This window comes from Schistocerca gregaria, chromosome 9 (genome assembly GCF_023897955.1).
Source record: "Schistocerca gregaria isolate iqSchGreg1 chromosome 9, iqSchGreg1.2, whole genome shotgun sequence".
Classification (NCBI taxonomy): Eukaryota; Metazoa; Arthropoda; class Insecta; order Orthoptera; family Acrididae; genus Schistocerca; species Schistocerca gregaria.
Genome location: NC_064928.1, coordinates 144,992,331 through 145,009,928, shown reverse-complemented (window position 1 = coordinate 145,009,928; position 17,598 = coordinate 144,992,331). Strand labels below are relative to the sequence as shown.

The following is a 17,598-nucleotide window of genomic DNA, read 5'->3' as shown; positions in this document are numbered from 1 at the left end:
TGTTTCTGTCTGGAGTGGTGCTGGGTGACAAAGGGGGCATTCCTTTGTGTCTGGTTCTTGGGAGTGGTGAGAGGATTGAGAGAATGAGGAGCAACAGCACAGGAGATCGGGTTGTGGACTAGATCTGGGGGATAACGCCTGTCTGTGAAGTCCTTGGTGAGACCTTCAGCATACCGAGCAAGGGAGTTCTTGGCACTATAGCTACTCAGTCCCTGTTTGACCAGGCTGTAGGGGAGGGATTTTTTGGTGTGAAAGGGAAGACAGCTATGTAGGATAGTGGTACACTGGCTTGAGGAGGACCGGAGAAGCAGTTGGGAGAGAAGGTGTTGAGGCTGTGAAGAAATGGAGATAGGTTGTCTTGGGCCTGGGTCCAGATCATGAAGATATCATCAATGAACCAGAACCAGTTGTAACCTATGTAAATATTGGTTTTTTGAACACCAAAATGAAAATAATGTAGATTTAATATTTACTCATATCAAGCTAAGTTACTGTTGTGATCTACAGTCCAAAAGACTGGTTTGACACAGTCTATTCTATGCAAGCCTCTTCATCTCTGCGTAATTACTGCAACCTACAACCATTTCAACCTGCTTACTGTAGTCACGCCTTGGTCTGCCTCTACAAGTCAGTTTGTGCATAAAATCCTGTACCAGAAACACTTTCACAGTTACAGAGAGCTATAGAGGCTGCATGGCTCAATATTTAATAAGGGGACTTACAACGGCTTGTTGAGTTCATGCCATGTCGAGCTGCTGCACTACAATGGGCAGAAGGAAGTGCAACACAGTATTAGGAGTTGTCTGTGGATTTTGTCAGCTCAGTGTATGTCCTCTCTACTTTTGCCACCATCACTTATTTTGCTGCCCAGATGACAAAACTAATCTATTATTTTTAATGTATTATTTTCTAATCTAATTCCCTCAGCATTATGTGATTTAATTTGACTACATTCCACCATCCTTGTTTTGCTTTTGTTGATTTTTCCTCTTATAGCCTCTTTTTAAAGAGACTACTGATTCTGTTAAACTGATCTTGCTGTCTCATAAAATTACTATGTCATTGGGAAACTTCAATGTATTGATTTCTTCTCCCTTTGAAGCTTCTCCTTGATTTCCTTCACAGCTTGCTCAGTGTATAGACTGAATAACATCAAGGATAGGATACAACCCTGTAACACTCCCTTCTCAATTACTGATTGAATTAGATGTACTTTTCATTATGTGGACCCACAATGAATGATGTTCTAGGATGTTGAACACATCCTAAAACATAAATACACAATACATATTTACAAAGAAAAAAGATAAGGTATGCTAATGTACCTTCAACAGATCCCAGAACCACAGTTCATGTGTATGTGGAAGAAGTCAAAAAATCTTTAATGTATTTTTGTTTAAAATGCAGTAACAAATTTGTCACAAAATGTAGATGTTCAGTACACTGAGCTGCATATAATAATTCTTAGGCTGTTGTAGCCATGCATGACCACAGAGAAAAATCTGGTTCAAAACTTATTCACATTGGTCACATTGCTGCACTGAAGATGTACGTAAGTCATACTTAATGAAATACTTACATTATTTGTATTGTGTATTGTGTATTGAACCAGGGGCCTAGAAGCTATGGAGAGGCTTCGTCCTGCAGTAGCCAATAGTGGTTCACAACGCCACAACAGGCCACAGCAGTCCACCCACCCCATCGCTGCCCCCACACCAAATCCAGGGTTATTGTGTGGTTTGGCCCCCAGTGGACACCCCCCCCCCCCCTCCCCCGCCCAGATTGTCTCATACCAGATGAGTGTAACCCCAAATGTTTGTGTGGTAGAGTAATTACGGTGTATGTAGTATGTAAAGACAGTGTTTGCGCAGCTATTTCCGACATAGTGTAACTGAGGCAGAATAAGGGGAACCAGCTGGCATTCACCAAGGCAGTTGGAAAATCACCTTAAAAACCATCCAAAGGCTGGCCTGCACACTGGACCTTGACACAAATCCACTGGGTGGATTCGTGCCGGGGACCAGCATGTCTTCCCGCTTGGGAAGCAGCACATTAGACCACGCGGTTAGCCGGGCAGGGTTACATCATTTAATATTATTAATAATATAAAAAGGGGAATCAAATGAAAACCTCAAAAGTGTAACTAAAAATTAACATTCTGCGACAATGTTCTGAAAGCTGTCAGACTGTTGCCAGTGATGTAATGAATATGCTTCAGGTGGCAGCATACTATGGACAAGCAAAACATGGCCATGATACCAGTTCAAAATGGATGCCCCACTTGCTACATACACCAAGGAAGCACAGAGTTCTGTCATACATTTTATGAGATGGTGAAGGTATGAAACATACTGAAATCCATCGGCAAAGGGAGGTCCAGTATGGTGATGCATGTCTGTTACTGCAGCAAGTATGTGAGTGGATTTACATCAGAGTCTACGGCAGCAGTTGAAGCCATTGTGATGGAACACTGCCACATGATGGTGGATGAAATAGCTGCAAATCTGAACATTAGTGATGGCTCAGCACATCACATCATTCATAGTGTCATAGTGTCTGCAAGACGCGTGGCATGGCAGCTCACTCCAGAACTAAATGAGCAACATGTTGATGTGTGTGAAGATTTTTTTTGTTTTTGGTCCTTCTTCATGAGAACTATTGCAGGAGATGAAACCTGGGTATGTTGCCACCAACCCAAAACAAAAAGAGCAAGCAAGGAATGGTACCATTCATCGTCATCAAAACCCTAGAAGATCTGGATGCAGCAATCTGCAGGGAAGGGTTTCCTGACTTTCTTTTGGATGAATTAGGCATTGCCTTAAAACACTATACAACTAGGGGAAACACCATCATGAGTGTGTCACATTCCAGGTGTTAAGAAAATCAGCTTCAGTCTCCAATAACATCAAAGCAACTTGGACTTCTGACTGCAGGCATCATTTTGCTACATGACAACGCTTGACCTCATACAGCCCACACAACACTTGCAGCCATTGATGACCTGCACTTTGATGTTCTCTCACATCTGCTATACTCACCAGACCTCACACCTAGTGATTACCATATGTTTGGGTCACTCAAAGAGCTGATGGGGAAAAAGAAACTTCATTCTGATGAAGGGGTGCAGCAGACAGTGCAGAAGCAGCTGTGCACATGACAAAAAGAATTCTTTTTACTCCAGGGGAATCCATGCACTTCCTACATGCTAGACAAAGTGTGCTAAATGACAGGAGACTATGTCAAAAAATGATGCATTTGCGCTCCACTTTTGTTCAATCAAAAAAATTAAAATTTAAGGTTTTCATTTGACTCTCCTTTACATGTAAATCAGTATCCTCTATTAGCAAATTTCTTAATAAAGCAGAAGGAGCTGGCAACCAATAAATCCTTTAGGTTCCCATTAAACTGAACTTTATAGCGAGTTAAATTATGGCTCCCGGTATGTTACTGAAAGTGTGTGTTCCTGAATAATGTACATCTTTCTAGACCAAAGTAAGTGACTTTAAGTCTTTGTGAAGATTATTTTTACATCTAGTATTAATTCCATGAATTGGTCTGTGGGCTTCAAAAGAGATATATTATTAATGACCAATTTCATTACAGAATAAATATATTGGGAAGCAGTAGTTAGTTACAGCAGTTTCTTGAACAAGCATCTGCAGTATTTTCTTGAGTTCACACCACAAATAATTCATGTTACATGCTTTTCGGCTCAGAACACTGTAACTTGGCTTGATGAGTTACCAGAAAAACTGATCCTTGTGTCATTCTTGAAGGACACATGACATGCAGACACGAGATGCAGGCTGGTAGGGTGTATAAGGAGTGTGAATAGTGTCAGGTATTGAGTGGTCACTGTGAAAGACTTGCAGATGCTGCATACCTGCGTGAGAAAGCATTATCATCACCTGACAGAGTTTGAAAGATGTCAGCCAGCCACTCAAATCATCCAATGCCAAGATTTTTTGGGCATTCAGATCTGACAGTGGGCCAGTAGTGGACTGCAAGGAGATTTCACTGCAGGGATATTAATCATCCAGCTTCCAATTGACCACATGTGACTATCACAAGGGAGGATCACTGTATTATCCACTATACCCATCATAATGCCTTCACATCTGCATCTGCCATTCAAGAATAAGTAATAGACACCCTGCAACCATCACTTGCGGACTATAGACAGGCAGATGACAGAATTATTGCTCTGTGAGATGACTGTGTTTGGTTGGCTGATTTGGGGGAGGGGACCAAACAGCAAGGTCATCAGTCCCATCAAACTGGAGAAGGATGGGGGAGGAATTCCTTCATGCCATTTCAAAGGAACCATCCCAACATTTTCCCAAAGCAATTTAGAGAAATCATGGAGAACCTAAGTCAGGATGGCTGGATGCACATCTGAACTATCCTCCTGAAAGTAAGTCCAGTGCGCTAACCACTGCGCCACCTCGCTCAGTTGGCAGTGTTCGGAGTGGTGCCATGATCAGGAAGTGTGGACTGCTGATGAATTTATTACATTGAATTCAGAGATGAATCATGGTTCTGCACTATCCCCAATGACCACTGTCAATGCACATGGCAGCTCCCTGTGAAGAAGTCCTACTCTTCTAATGTTTTGGGGAGGCGCGGCTCTGCTATTCTTTTGTCATGGCGTGGGGAATCATTGGGTACAACTTTAGATCCACTGCTGGTACTGATTGATGGGTCATCATAGACAACCTGTGTACCAAAGTGTTATTTCTCATGTGACAGTATTGTGGTGCCATTTTTCGGAAGGACATGTATGACACATGTCTCTACAACCTGTCTGCATGATGCTGGGATACTCTCATGACTAGCAGGATCCTGAGATCTGTGTCCAATAGAGGATGTGTGGAGTCAACTCAGACATCAACCCCATCTGAATGGAAATATCCAGGACATCAAGGTCCAGTTAAAACAGTTATGGGCTGGCTTCCTTCATCAGAGGATACAACAGCTTTATGATGCCTTTCCCAATCCTGGGCCAGAGAGGTGCTACATCACATTGATAAGTGGGCTCATACTCACAAGTTCTTTGTAAATTTGACACAATTTTGTAATCACTGGAACAACATTGCATACCCTCACAAATCCTGAAGTTTTATTTCATTTCTTCCCACCCTTCTGGATGCTTAACCTTTTTTGGCAGGTAGTGTATTTTTATTTTTCATATTGGTTTCAAAGCATTACTGCTCCATTTTCAATGCAATACAAAATGGAAGTATAGTGTTAGTTCATTCAAAATATTCTGAAGGTCCTGTCAGGAAGGAGAATACCTTTCTGGGTGCTTCTTTTTTTTAGTCAGTGTATATTTATTTGGCATATTGGTTTCACAGTACTATTACTGCTCCATTTTCAATGCAATGCTAACTGGAGGTATAACGTTCATTCATTCATTTGTTCATCATATTCCGGTGATCCCATCAAGATGCCAAATCTTCAAGGATATGGAATAAGTGATGGTAAACATTAGAAAAACACAATCAAATCAGAGAATCTTAATCTGAACTGTATTAACAGTAAACTGTCACAGTTCTGCGTAATGCTATTCTTGCTATTCACCAAGTAACATACATTGAAAGCTGCTGCTTTCTCAGCTATACTAAATCTTTATTATTACTTGATGATGCTGACATTTTTCAAAGAAAATAGTTACCTATGTCAGTTAACACATAGTGCTGTTTACAGCACATTACTATTTTTACTGTTTGACAAGCAACTTTATGATGAGCACCAGTACGTGCCATATCACTAACAAAACTTTTCTATAATGGGTATATAATATAAACATGTTTGGTAGCTGCATTGCAGTTCTTTCCTCTTACACAAAGAGCAAAAAGAAAAAAAAAAAAAAAAACTCTGTGAATGGCTCTGCCATTGTGTAGCATTGATTATCCACATGATTCATACTTAATAAAAAGCAGTGCATTTTCTTTTATTCATTCATCATTTTCCACAGATCCACTCATGAGGGATAACCTTCAGTGACGTGGAACATTCCAAGCAGCAATATGTATTATGAAAAAGAATAGTTGCTACTTACCATATAGGAGAGATGCTGAGTTTCAGATAGGCACAACAAAAAGACTGTCAGAAAAAGAGCTTTTGGCCAACAAGGCCTTTGTCAGAGATATAACACACACACACACACACACACACACACACACACACACACACACACACACACACTGGTGCAAACACGACTCACACACAGATGACCATAGTCTTGAGCTGCTGTGGCCTCAGCAGCCAGAGACTGTGATCATGTGTATATTCTATCTCTGACAATGGCCTTGTTGGCCAAATGCTCATTTTCTGACAGTCTTTTTGTTGTGTCTATCTGTGAGTCAGCACTTCCTCTATATGATGAGTAGCAACTATCCTTTTCATGATATTGTTACAATTCATCCTGGATTTTACATTGTTGAAAAATGTTTGTATGAATTTTATGCCACTATATGACACATAGATTAGGAGATATGTCACTGAGTGTCCACCTGCTTAGCTGAGTGGTAATGTGTTTGCCTACCAGGCAGCAGGCCCAGGTTTGATGCCATGGTGGATTGGAGATGTCTCTGGTTGTGCTCAGCGTCTTGTGTTATCCTCATCATCCTTTCATCATCATCATTGACGCTCCAATTGCCCAATGTGGTATTGACTGAAGTAAAACTTGCAACCTGGCATCGAAACCTCCCTGGATGGGACCTCTGAACCAACAATGCTGTGCATTCATTTCATTATCATGTCACTGAGTTTGTTCAAAAACTGTCACATTGTGTATGATGCATAACTTTATTACTTCTTTGCTTTTAACTCTTTTCATAACATATTTCACAGACAGTATCCACATATGTTGCTGAATGTACCTACACAAATATATCATTGTACGACACATAGTTCAAAAGATACTTCTTACTCTGACAGGTCTCACCTTTCATTTCAAGAGACAGCAGTTTCCAGTGAGACTTGCATTTGTCATTATAATTAACAAGTCTCAGGTAAAATGTATTAAATACCACAGAGCTGATTTGATATCTCCATGTGTTTCTCACTGGCAACTTTATTTTGCTTGCTCAAGAGCGAGCTCATCCAAGAATGTATTCCTCATAGCTCCTGGACATGTAGCTATAAATATTGTTTATAATCAAGTTCTGAGTTAAGTCGACATTAGAGAGAATTACCATTTTGCACACTATATTTCTTAATTTTGGTACTGCACATACATATACATTTGTATATATGTTTGTACATCATGCATATTTCTTTATATGACTGTATCATAATTTCACAAGTGTTTTCATGAATACAAGAAAATGAACATTTTTATATTACACTACAAACACAGTTAATTTTTTTGTTTTCATTTCTAATAAAAACTGGTAAAATGAATGCCTGGGCAATGTCAGGTTTATCAGCTAGTGGATTGATAAAGCAAAGCATTTCTTAGAATCTTTTTAATTATCAACTATTGTTAAACTGTTGTGATCTATTTGGCTAAATTTAAAATACTAAAATTAGTAGAAAAGAGGCTAATTTGGAAAAAATACAAAATCCTCTTGGTTCATTATTTAGTTTGGAATTTTGCTTAATATTCCTAAAATATTGTTATTATTTCTTTGTGGTCTTATTATTCCCTTGCTTAAGCCTGATATGGTTTTGGCATCAAGGATATGTACATTACATAATTATTGCAAATGACTGTTTTTGTTACAGTTGGAGAAGATGATTGTGAAATGGCATATCAATTGACTAAATGCAGTTATGAAGCTGACAAAGAGGTGAGTGATTGAGGTTCATTATAAAAGTCTGAAAATACATTAGTGAAAGAGTTTCAGATTTTAACCGTGAGAAGCCGGGCAGCACTTTTAGACAATGTAAGAAGACAAATATCCTGCCACAAGGAAACACAGAGACCATGATTTAATTTTTTTATGAGACATTTAACCTTTATGTCACAAAATAGATTAGATGATTTAACTTTCCTGTTCACTTGACAAGTTACTGATTGAATGGGTCAGTGGGTGGAAGTGCTAACCCACAGGACCATATTTTGAGACATTGTGTGTTAAATGTTTGGTTGAATTCAGAGACAAGAACATAAATACAATAATTAACAACAATTTATGTAGTAGACAATGCTTTTTAGCAATTCGTAGGGAACTATACTGTATCAGTCTGTGGTCCACTCGAAAATGCAACACATCAAGTGACCCTCACTAAGTTGAGGGTTAGCATTTTCTTTCATGGACCCCTTCAATCAGTAACTTGTCAACTGAACAGAAAAGTAAGATCAAGATCATCTAATCTGTTTTGTGATGTAAGTCTTACATGTATCATAAATAATGTTGCCTCATTGCAGAATGTTTGTCTCCTTACAATGTCTAATCAATACATCACCCCCTATACTGTGTATGTAACATTGCAGAACAGATCAACACACAAGTGTTGTGGTTGACATTGGAATGGATTCACAGGCAGTCACAGTCACCTCTCTCAAGTCATCCAGTATATGTGGCTTTGTGGCATAGAGTACCACACAAGAATAAGTCCGGCAGTGTTTGACTGGGAAATCTGGGTGGAAACTCAACACTTCCTTTTTGACCTTTCCCCTCTCAACAGATATTTCATTGAGGAATTACCACACCGTCTTGTTGGAGAAACAGTCTTCAGCTCGGTGAACAGCTGGTACAGTTCATTCCTGCAACATGGTAACATACTTTATCCCTGTCATTGTTATTTTTTTTTTTTTTTAGAAAAAGGGGGTGGCATCTTACAAGTCCCCTGACAGACATACCATACCCCAGATTATCAGCTCATTCTTTTGTAATGTGGGGCTTGTCTCTTGCACACAATTATAGTGATGATGGTTCCACTAAATTTAAATGTCACTTCATCAGACCAAACAATAACATCAGTCAACTGTTCATTATTGCAAATACATTCATGAAATTTGAGGTGCCTATCTGTGTCCTTCTCATTCATCGTATGAAGCAACCTGGCAATGTAGGGTTTTCACTTTGCTGGATTTAAAACTCAATTTGCATACACCTGCTTCACATGCAGCTTGATGTGTGGACTCCTTTGGGGATCTTGTGAAAGCTTGTACCACTACATCCACATCTCTTTCATCCACTATTGATTTCATCCTACTACAACATCCCTTCTTTAAATCACAAACAATTCCTACCCTCACAAATTTGCCATGTAATTTTGTTGTTGTTACATGTAACAGTGATGTAATATCAAAATCTTCTCAACATCATCTCTACACTTCTTTCATGTTTTCACTTTTCCAGCAACACTTTAAAATCTATTTTCTTTTCTTGAAGGACAAGTTTCCAGCCATTTTGTTATTTATGTGTAGTTATTGGCAGCCAAAAACAAATGAATGGCTTCACACTCTAGTCAAGAGAGCACCATATAAGTATAATTTTATTAGGTTATCATTAATACCTTCTCAGTTATTAAGATTCAAACAGTGTAAACACCTTTGTGGGACATCCTGTATAAATTAAAGCCACAGTTCCTGTTCGTATTTTGGGATAATCTGAGGCACTACTATAGAGATTTTGATACAGTATCCACTAATAGAGAGTCTGATTCACAAGGGAGGTGTGTCAGCACAGGAGATACACATAAGACACCCGACCGTAGTGCCAGCCCGCCGCAAGCTACCACTACTGACTGGATGGTGAGAGCTACTGCTGGCTTCCTAAATGGCTTTCAATGCAGTACGTATCAGATATTAAGCTGATAAGATCACAGCTTTTGGTATAGAGTTAGTGTGAGAAAAGGTCACACAGATAATGTAGCTCACACTGGACTGACAGTGGAGTTGGGCAGTGGGAAAATGGCTCAGCTTGCGCCAAACTTTATTGTGGTTGTGCGAATTGTGCCCTTCTGACACTGTAATTGGACAGACCAGGCAGTGCAGCAGCTCACACCTCCCATCATTGCCATGAGATGTCACTCCAAACACCAATTAAATATGAAACAGATAAGATTGCCTCTGGAGAACTTCCCTGGCATGTGCTGCCCAAACCATTTAAGTTACATGAAAGTGGTGATATTCAGTTATTTAATGTTATTCTCTGAATTTTGATCATAGCTCTACACAGTTGCCTGTAAACAAAATTACTGCCACAACAGGCAAGATATCCAGCTGTAGATACTTAGACTTACATGTGCAAAGCTGTGGTGGTTAACTGACTGTAATGATAAATGTAACTGTACAGGAAAATTTTACCTGTAATATTTCAGCTTCACAAAGATACATGTCACATAAAATATTGTAGCTATATGATTAGAAAGAACACACAACAGATATTGAGAGAAGTTTGACATTTTTTGAAGATTACAATTTTGTTTCTAGAAATTCATTAATAGAATAGATACAATGACTTAATAGCTGTTTCTTTATTTTGTTTCTTCTTTATTGAACAGTTGACTAATATGTTGTTTGCTAGAAGATGATTGTATATTTTTATTCGAATACATTTGACATTATTTTCATATACTTTTGAGTTACATGTTATAACTTGTAATTGTATTTTGTTTTTAGTTTCAGGTGGGAGGGGTATTAGATTTTTTGTGTAAGCGTTCTAAGTGCTTTTTGTATAATTAATGTGTTTCAGTCTATAAATGCATGGCAGTGGTAAGATATTGAACAACTGAAACAGCAGTTTACAGTTTTCATCTTCCTTCTTAGATGGCATTCTTTGCATAGCTTATTTCTCTAATATAAAACTTTCATAGTACTCTGAAATGGTTCTCTGTAAGATCAGTTCATATCTCATGGCAGACCCAAATAGTGCATGGTAGACAGCCTACAAACTGTCTTCTCTTGTTGATGATAGTCAAAGAGATGGGCACCAAGTGTGAAAGGAGGTGGGGCTTTGGAGGTATGGAAGTGACAGGGGAGGGATGCACCAAGCTTATCATACACATCAAAAGAAGGTTCACTATAGACTGTGCTTGAGTCCTCCCTCCCTGAGACACCAGAAGTTTTGGATTTAGTGCTGGGCATTTGTGCAAAGTCTAGTAATCAGGAACGATACATCACAGCACATCATAATCCAGCTCACAGTGAAAAACGTGAAATTTAGTTTTCAAAATCTCATAGGGTATTTTGAACAAGAGGAAGCTTGCCCCCCATCGGGTTCTGCAACTTCTCATGCACATTCAAAAACCTCAATGGAACAGGGCAGCAACAGAAATGTTGAAGCTGTGTTAGGCCAATCAAGATGATTGCTTTAGCCACCTAATCACCATGGACAAGTGCTGGATGTATTACTTTAGTGCAAAACAAAGAAGCAAAGCAAGCACTGCAAATATGTGGATTCCCCTCTTCTGAAAAAGGTGAGGGCTTGATTGTGACCAGGCAGGGTACACTGAGTGTCTTTTTGGACTACCAAGATGTGGTCCTAAGATAGTACAGTCATAAGAGGAAAACTGTCAGACAAACATAACACCAAACAGGGAAACAGGGCAACCAAGAGCACAGGAAGACTTTAGTGCCACAAAACTGAATGACAAGTGTACCAACAAACAATCAGAAATTGAAAATATTTTCAATAATCATTTTTTAAATGTTGTGGAGAAAATAGGATCTAGACCTTCACTAGAAGAGGCAAGGCTACTAATAGAAGAGGCCATACCTGTGCAGTTTGAAACAACTGTAATTCCACCAACCTCTCCCTCTGAAATCAGTAAAATAATAAACTCATTGAAAGTAAAAGCTCTTACGGAATTGATGGCATTTCCAGCAAGGTACTTAAAGCTTGTTCCACACAGATAAGTAGGATTCTCAGCCACATATGTAATAGCTCTTTGGAGCAGGGTGTTTTCCCCGATAGACTGAGATATGCCATTGTAAAACCATTGCATAAAAAGGGGGATATGTTGGATGCCAACAACTACTGCCCAATCTCTCCTCTGACAGCTCTATCAAAAATTTTTGAGAAAGTAATGTATTCAAGAGTAGCCCATATTTGTAAAAATAAAGTACTAACAAAATGTCAGGTTGGTTTTCAGAAAGGCTTTTCAACAGAAAATGCTATATACACTTTCACTAATCAAATATTAAATGCTCTGAATAACCGGACATCACCCACTGGTATTTTTTGTGATCTCTCAAAGGCCTTTGATTGTGTAAATCATGGAATTCTTTTAGATAAGCTAAATCATTATGGTTTGAGGGGGACATTGCACAAATGGTTTAATTCATACTTAACTGGAAGAATGCAGAAAGTTGAAATAAGTGGTTCATGTAATGTTAAAACAACAGCTGATTCCTCAAACTGGGGGGCTATCAAGTACGGGGTCCCACTGTTCTTGATATACATTAATGACTTACCATGCCACACTGATGAAGATGCAAAGTTAGTTCTTTTTGCTGATGATACAAGTATAGTAATAACATACAAAAACCAAGAACTAAGTGATGTAATTGTAAATGATGTTTTTCACAAAATTATTAAGTGGTTCTCAGCAAATGGACTCTCTTTAAATTTTGATAAAACACAGAATCTCAGTAAATTAGCTTACTATGCCTACTTTCATTCACTGCTTTCATATGGCATCATATTCTAGGGTAATTCATCGTTGAGTAGAAAAGTATTCATTGCTCAAAAAGGTGTAATCAGAATAATTGCTGGAGCCCACCCACGGTCATCACGCAGACATCTATTTAAGGATCTAGGGATCCTCACAGTAACTTCATAGAATATATATTCACTTATGAAATTTGTAGTTAATAATCCAACCCATTTCAGAGGTAATAGCAGTGTGCATAGCTATAAAACCAGGAGAAAGGATGGTCACTATGCAGGGTTAAATCTGACTTTGGCACAGAAAGGGGTAAATTATGCTGCCACAAAAGTCTTTGGTCACCTACCAAACTGTGTCAAAAGCCTGACAGATAGCCAACCAACATTTAAAAACAAATTAAAAGAATTTATAGATGACAACTCCTTCTACTTATTGGCTGAATTTTTAGATATAAATTAAGGGAAAAAAACAACAACAACTTAAACATTAGTGTCATGCAATATTTTGTCCAATGTAAAATCTTGTACATTCATCTTTTATTAACCTGACATGTTCCACATCATTACGAAGTGTCATATTCATGATCTATGGAACAAGTATTAATGTAATCTAATCTAATCTATAGCATGACAAGTTTGTAGGTGGGCACACAGGCAGCTGGCCATCTAAGTGTATTTGCTCCATGACAACATGTCAGTTCATTCTGCATAAGACACAGTCACATATGTAATTTCTCTGAACTGTCAATTAGTGCCTCTCCTCTCCCTTACTTCCAGAACCAAAGTCTCCACAAAGCCATCCACAATTGGTAAGAACATGTCACAATGCATGCCAGATATGCAGAGGATTAACACCATCAGCAAATTGTATAGTCACACAGTGTGTTTCTTCATTGAGGCGAAAATTAAAACCTTATGACTACTCCTTGCATTAGTGACTTCAGCATTAGCAGTATAAGAATAAAGTAGTCAATGAGCAAAAAATGGGAGAATCTTGATGTGATGAAAGACTGCTTGCAGGATAAGAAGCCAACAAACATGAAAAAATAGGAATCAACCCTTAATTTAAGATAATTGTAAATCAAATGGAAAAAAATGCTATTGTATCTTGCATTCCATTATTTTTGAGCCTGTGGGTAATAAGTTTACCTTGGACAACTTGCAGCCCTGTGGCAGATCCCAGGAAAGACATTTTTCATGATTTGTATTTATGAACAGTCAAGCTGTCATGTTTTGGTGATGTTTACTGTACAGTCTGCTCTGTCATTATCCTACATTGTTCTGTAGCATACTTCACTAAGTATATAAAGATCAAAGGATGGAGATTAAAAATCTGCATGACAACAATGTCTTGCTTCAGTGCACTTTTTTCCAAACTGCATGTGCCATGATCATCAGAAACATAATCCACAACAAAGCATAAACAATATTAAAATCATACACTTTATTAAACTGCCTATTGAATACATGTAACACTACAAAGAAGATACTCACTAAACAAAACATGCAATGCACTGGCAGGGAAAACATGACAAAGCAAACATGAGTTTAGTAAACAATAATACTCTGCACTTCACTTCTCAGTCTTTGACTGATTGTGTCTTCACACAGCCCCCTCCCCCCTCCTCCCCCTCATAGAGTGGAGTTTCTGGGATGAAGAGAGATTTGTGCCATACAATCCTGCCAGCCCTCTTGCAGACTGGACATACAACAGGAGAAACTGGGTGAGTGCTCCATGGAGACTGATCAGTCAATGGCATAGTCTCAGCAGCAACTGCATCAGTTGATGTAGTCACTGGATGTAGAGACTGGTCTGATGAACAGAATAGGAGTTTGCACTGCTACATAGTATGACATATGCATAGAGTGACAATCTGGAGCCTAACCAGCAGTGTCATCCTCCTGGAGCATATAGGCCGGCTTGAAATGTTCGATGGAAACTTCTGTAGGCTTGCCATTAACTAATAAGGTCACCATATGTTCCTTTTGTGTAATGTGTTTCTGACCACCCACAGCCTTCTTCAAAGCCACTGCTTGTGAGTACTTCAATCCACAGTAAAGTATGAGTGATGTTAGAACCACATACTTTATTAAATCACCAATTAAGTACATGCAACTCTACAATAAGATACTTCCCAAATGGAACATGCAATGCACTGGTGGAAACCACAAGTACACAATGCAAACATGAGTTCAGAAAATGAAGATACTCTACACTTCACTTTTTCAGTAATAGTCATCGACTAACTGCAGCACTAAACTAGTAATACAAGAATTGATTGAATTTCTTTCCATTTTGATTTAAGTGCATGCTATTTCCTTCTGAGCATTAGACTGTAGTTGGTTCCATAATACTTTACATTAGATAAGTGACAGTTTATTTTTAATTTCCTTCTGACCATTAAACTGTAGTTGGTTCCATAATACTTAACATTAGGTAAGTGACAGAGTATTTTTAATTTCCCAGGTGGGATGATAATTTCAACAGTTTTTGATGACTGACCAAACCAGTTTTGTCAGCTATTGTAAATAAGGTTCTTAGTTGTTCTTGATGCATAGACTGTAATCAGATAGACAAACAAATCAATAATCAAAATACTGTACATAAAGGAAACCTTACTATATGAAATAAAGTTTGCATGACAAGGAATGATCAAAATAAAAGAAAGGAGGAACAATATTTAGAACACTTAAGCTCATTCTGAATATCTTTTTTTAAGTCTAATATTTTCTAATTAAATTATTCTATTTCTTGTTTTGTTCTAAACACTGAACAACAGGTACGTTTCAGTTCTTACAAGAAGGTTATACTAATGGTACTTTTTTCTTTTTCTTTTCTAGATTTTCTTGTTCCCATGATGTGCACTACCTGCCAAGCATCACAAGGTTTCATCTTTCATTCCAGTGAAGTAGCAGCATTAATTACACCATCAGACTGAGACAGCATTTTCTATCTTTCTTGTAGCATGAGTCACAATGATAACCTGATGGTAATTCCAAAAGTGAACAATATACCAAAATTAATATGTATGCATGCCAAACTTGTGACAACCACATGAAAACATAAAAAATAAAACTGACTCCATTAAATTGATTACTGTTTTTTTCTGAATGATACGATGTGCAGAATTTTACTATTATAAATTCTCCATGTTTTATATTGTGTTGAACTAGCACTGTAATACAGCAAATGTTATTTTATTGAAGCACAAAGAGGGTGTTCTGGGGAAAGCTGTAAACAAGCATTGTCAGTTTGAAAATGAGTACGCTTTGTTCTAGCAGATAGCATTGAGTAAGATTATCAAATATGTGTTTATCTCCAGCAGTGTAGTAAAACTGTTGTGGGCATGCAAGAGAACTTTGAGTTAATGATAAGTATTAAATCACATACTGAATTAGACCACCCACTCAGTGTTTCATTTGCTCATTCACATAATATATATGGAACATAAAGGCTGACGGTTAATCTGCAGAGATCAAAAGCTGTGAGTTATGCAAGAATGAACCAATAAACAAAATGAACTGCAGTATACTGCCAATGGCCACATGTGAGCTAAATAAGCTCTCACAGAGTCTTGACTGAAAGTGATGTGAAACTGATAGAAAGACAAAATAGTTGTCTCTTCTGAAGGAACATGATGAAGTAGATCAAGCAGCAGTACAAGATGATAAATACATGGGCACATCTTTCAATATTTTGTGTGAAAACTCTTAAACCTTTTTAAATTAAACATATTTTATTGACATTCTACATCTTTACTCTTCGTATCTACATATTTATTTCTCAATACAGTCCCCTGGAGACAAACTTATTTTTCTCAATGTGAGGCCAATTTGTTGATACCATCACTGTAGAATGTTTCGTTTTGTTTCAAGGGCCATAATAACACTTCTGCAGGCACCGCATCATCACTATCAAAGTGAATTCCTTGAAGGTGGCCTTTAAGTTTTGGAAACATATGAAAATTGAATGGCATCAAATTGGGGTCGTATGGAGGATGATTGATAACAGCGAAACCAATGAGTTGCATTGCTGCAAATGTTGCAGTGCTTGTGTGTCATCTGACATTGTCATCTTAAAGGAAAGGATGCTCCATGTGTGGATGAAATCTTTGAATCCAAATCTCGATTACAGCACGCTGTTTCTATGCACTAACATTGCCCTGTTACATGTTAAAATTTGGAGCCCATTAGTCACAGAAGGCTGCAAATATGTAAACATGAAAAATAAAGATGTTGAATGTTAGTAATGTCTGTTATAATTAAAATTCTTAAAGGTTTTTAGTATATAACATTTGGAGGCATTACTTTTCAATAATTTTGATGTAGATTTCATCCCTTTGTTTAGGGTTAATTTTGATGTAGATTTTCTCTCCTAGTTTAGGATTTACATAGGAGTTATATGCCCTGGTAAGAAGATATTCAACAAGTTCTCATCTAATACTAACCAAGAAATTGGGAACATCCGTCACTTAAAAAGGAAATTAACAGCATACTTTACAAGATATTCATTTCACACATAAGCTTAATATCTAGATTCAGGGATTGAAAAGTTCTATTAGCTACATAGCAAGTAACAGTGTTTGTATTAAATCTGCATGACAAGTAAAAACGACGTCTCAATAAGGTTCAGCATTTACAGATGTAAGAAAATGCCACTGTAATCAAGGAAATCTTAAGCTACTAATACCAGATAAAAATTAGCTCTTTAGAAAAACTGAGGAGGTAGCAGTTTTTTCCCAAAGCAACAGCTTTCTCCCTAATTCATTCCCTACAGTTTAGGTATCATAAGCATTAATAGCACTAACCAGTATAATGCTAGCTTGCTGTAAATTATTTTTGTGTTGTATATATGACTTTGAAAACCATAACTGAGCTGAAACTGACTTTTATTATCAGCAACAAACACCATTAAGGAGTAAATCTATTCTCGAAGTGAGTGCAAGAATTCTAAGATCCTTAACAAAGCTTTTATAAAGCATATGTTTATGTACTTTACACAATATTCTTATTGCTCACTTCTACTAAACAA

At 37.8% G+C, this 17,598-nt stretch overlaps 1 protein-coding gene across 1 annotated transcript in view; it reads left to right on the top strand.

The window, feature by feature from the left end:
• LOC126291867 (general odorant-binding protein 72-like) overlaps positions 1-15,660 on the top strand; it is a 63,757-nt gene extending 48,097 nt beyond the window's left edge. The window contains exons 6-7 of the mRNA XM_049985588.1: positions 7,732-7,796; positions 15,408-15,660. Coding sequence (XP_049841545.1) covers positions 7,732-7,796; positions 15,408-15,425 — 83 coding nt within the window. The 3' untranslated portion in view covers positions 15,426-15,660. The remainder of the gene's footprint in view (positions 1-7,731; positions 7,797-15,407) is intronic.
• The last annotated feature ends 1,938 nt before the right edge of the window (positions 15,661-17,598 follow it).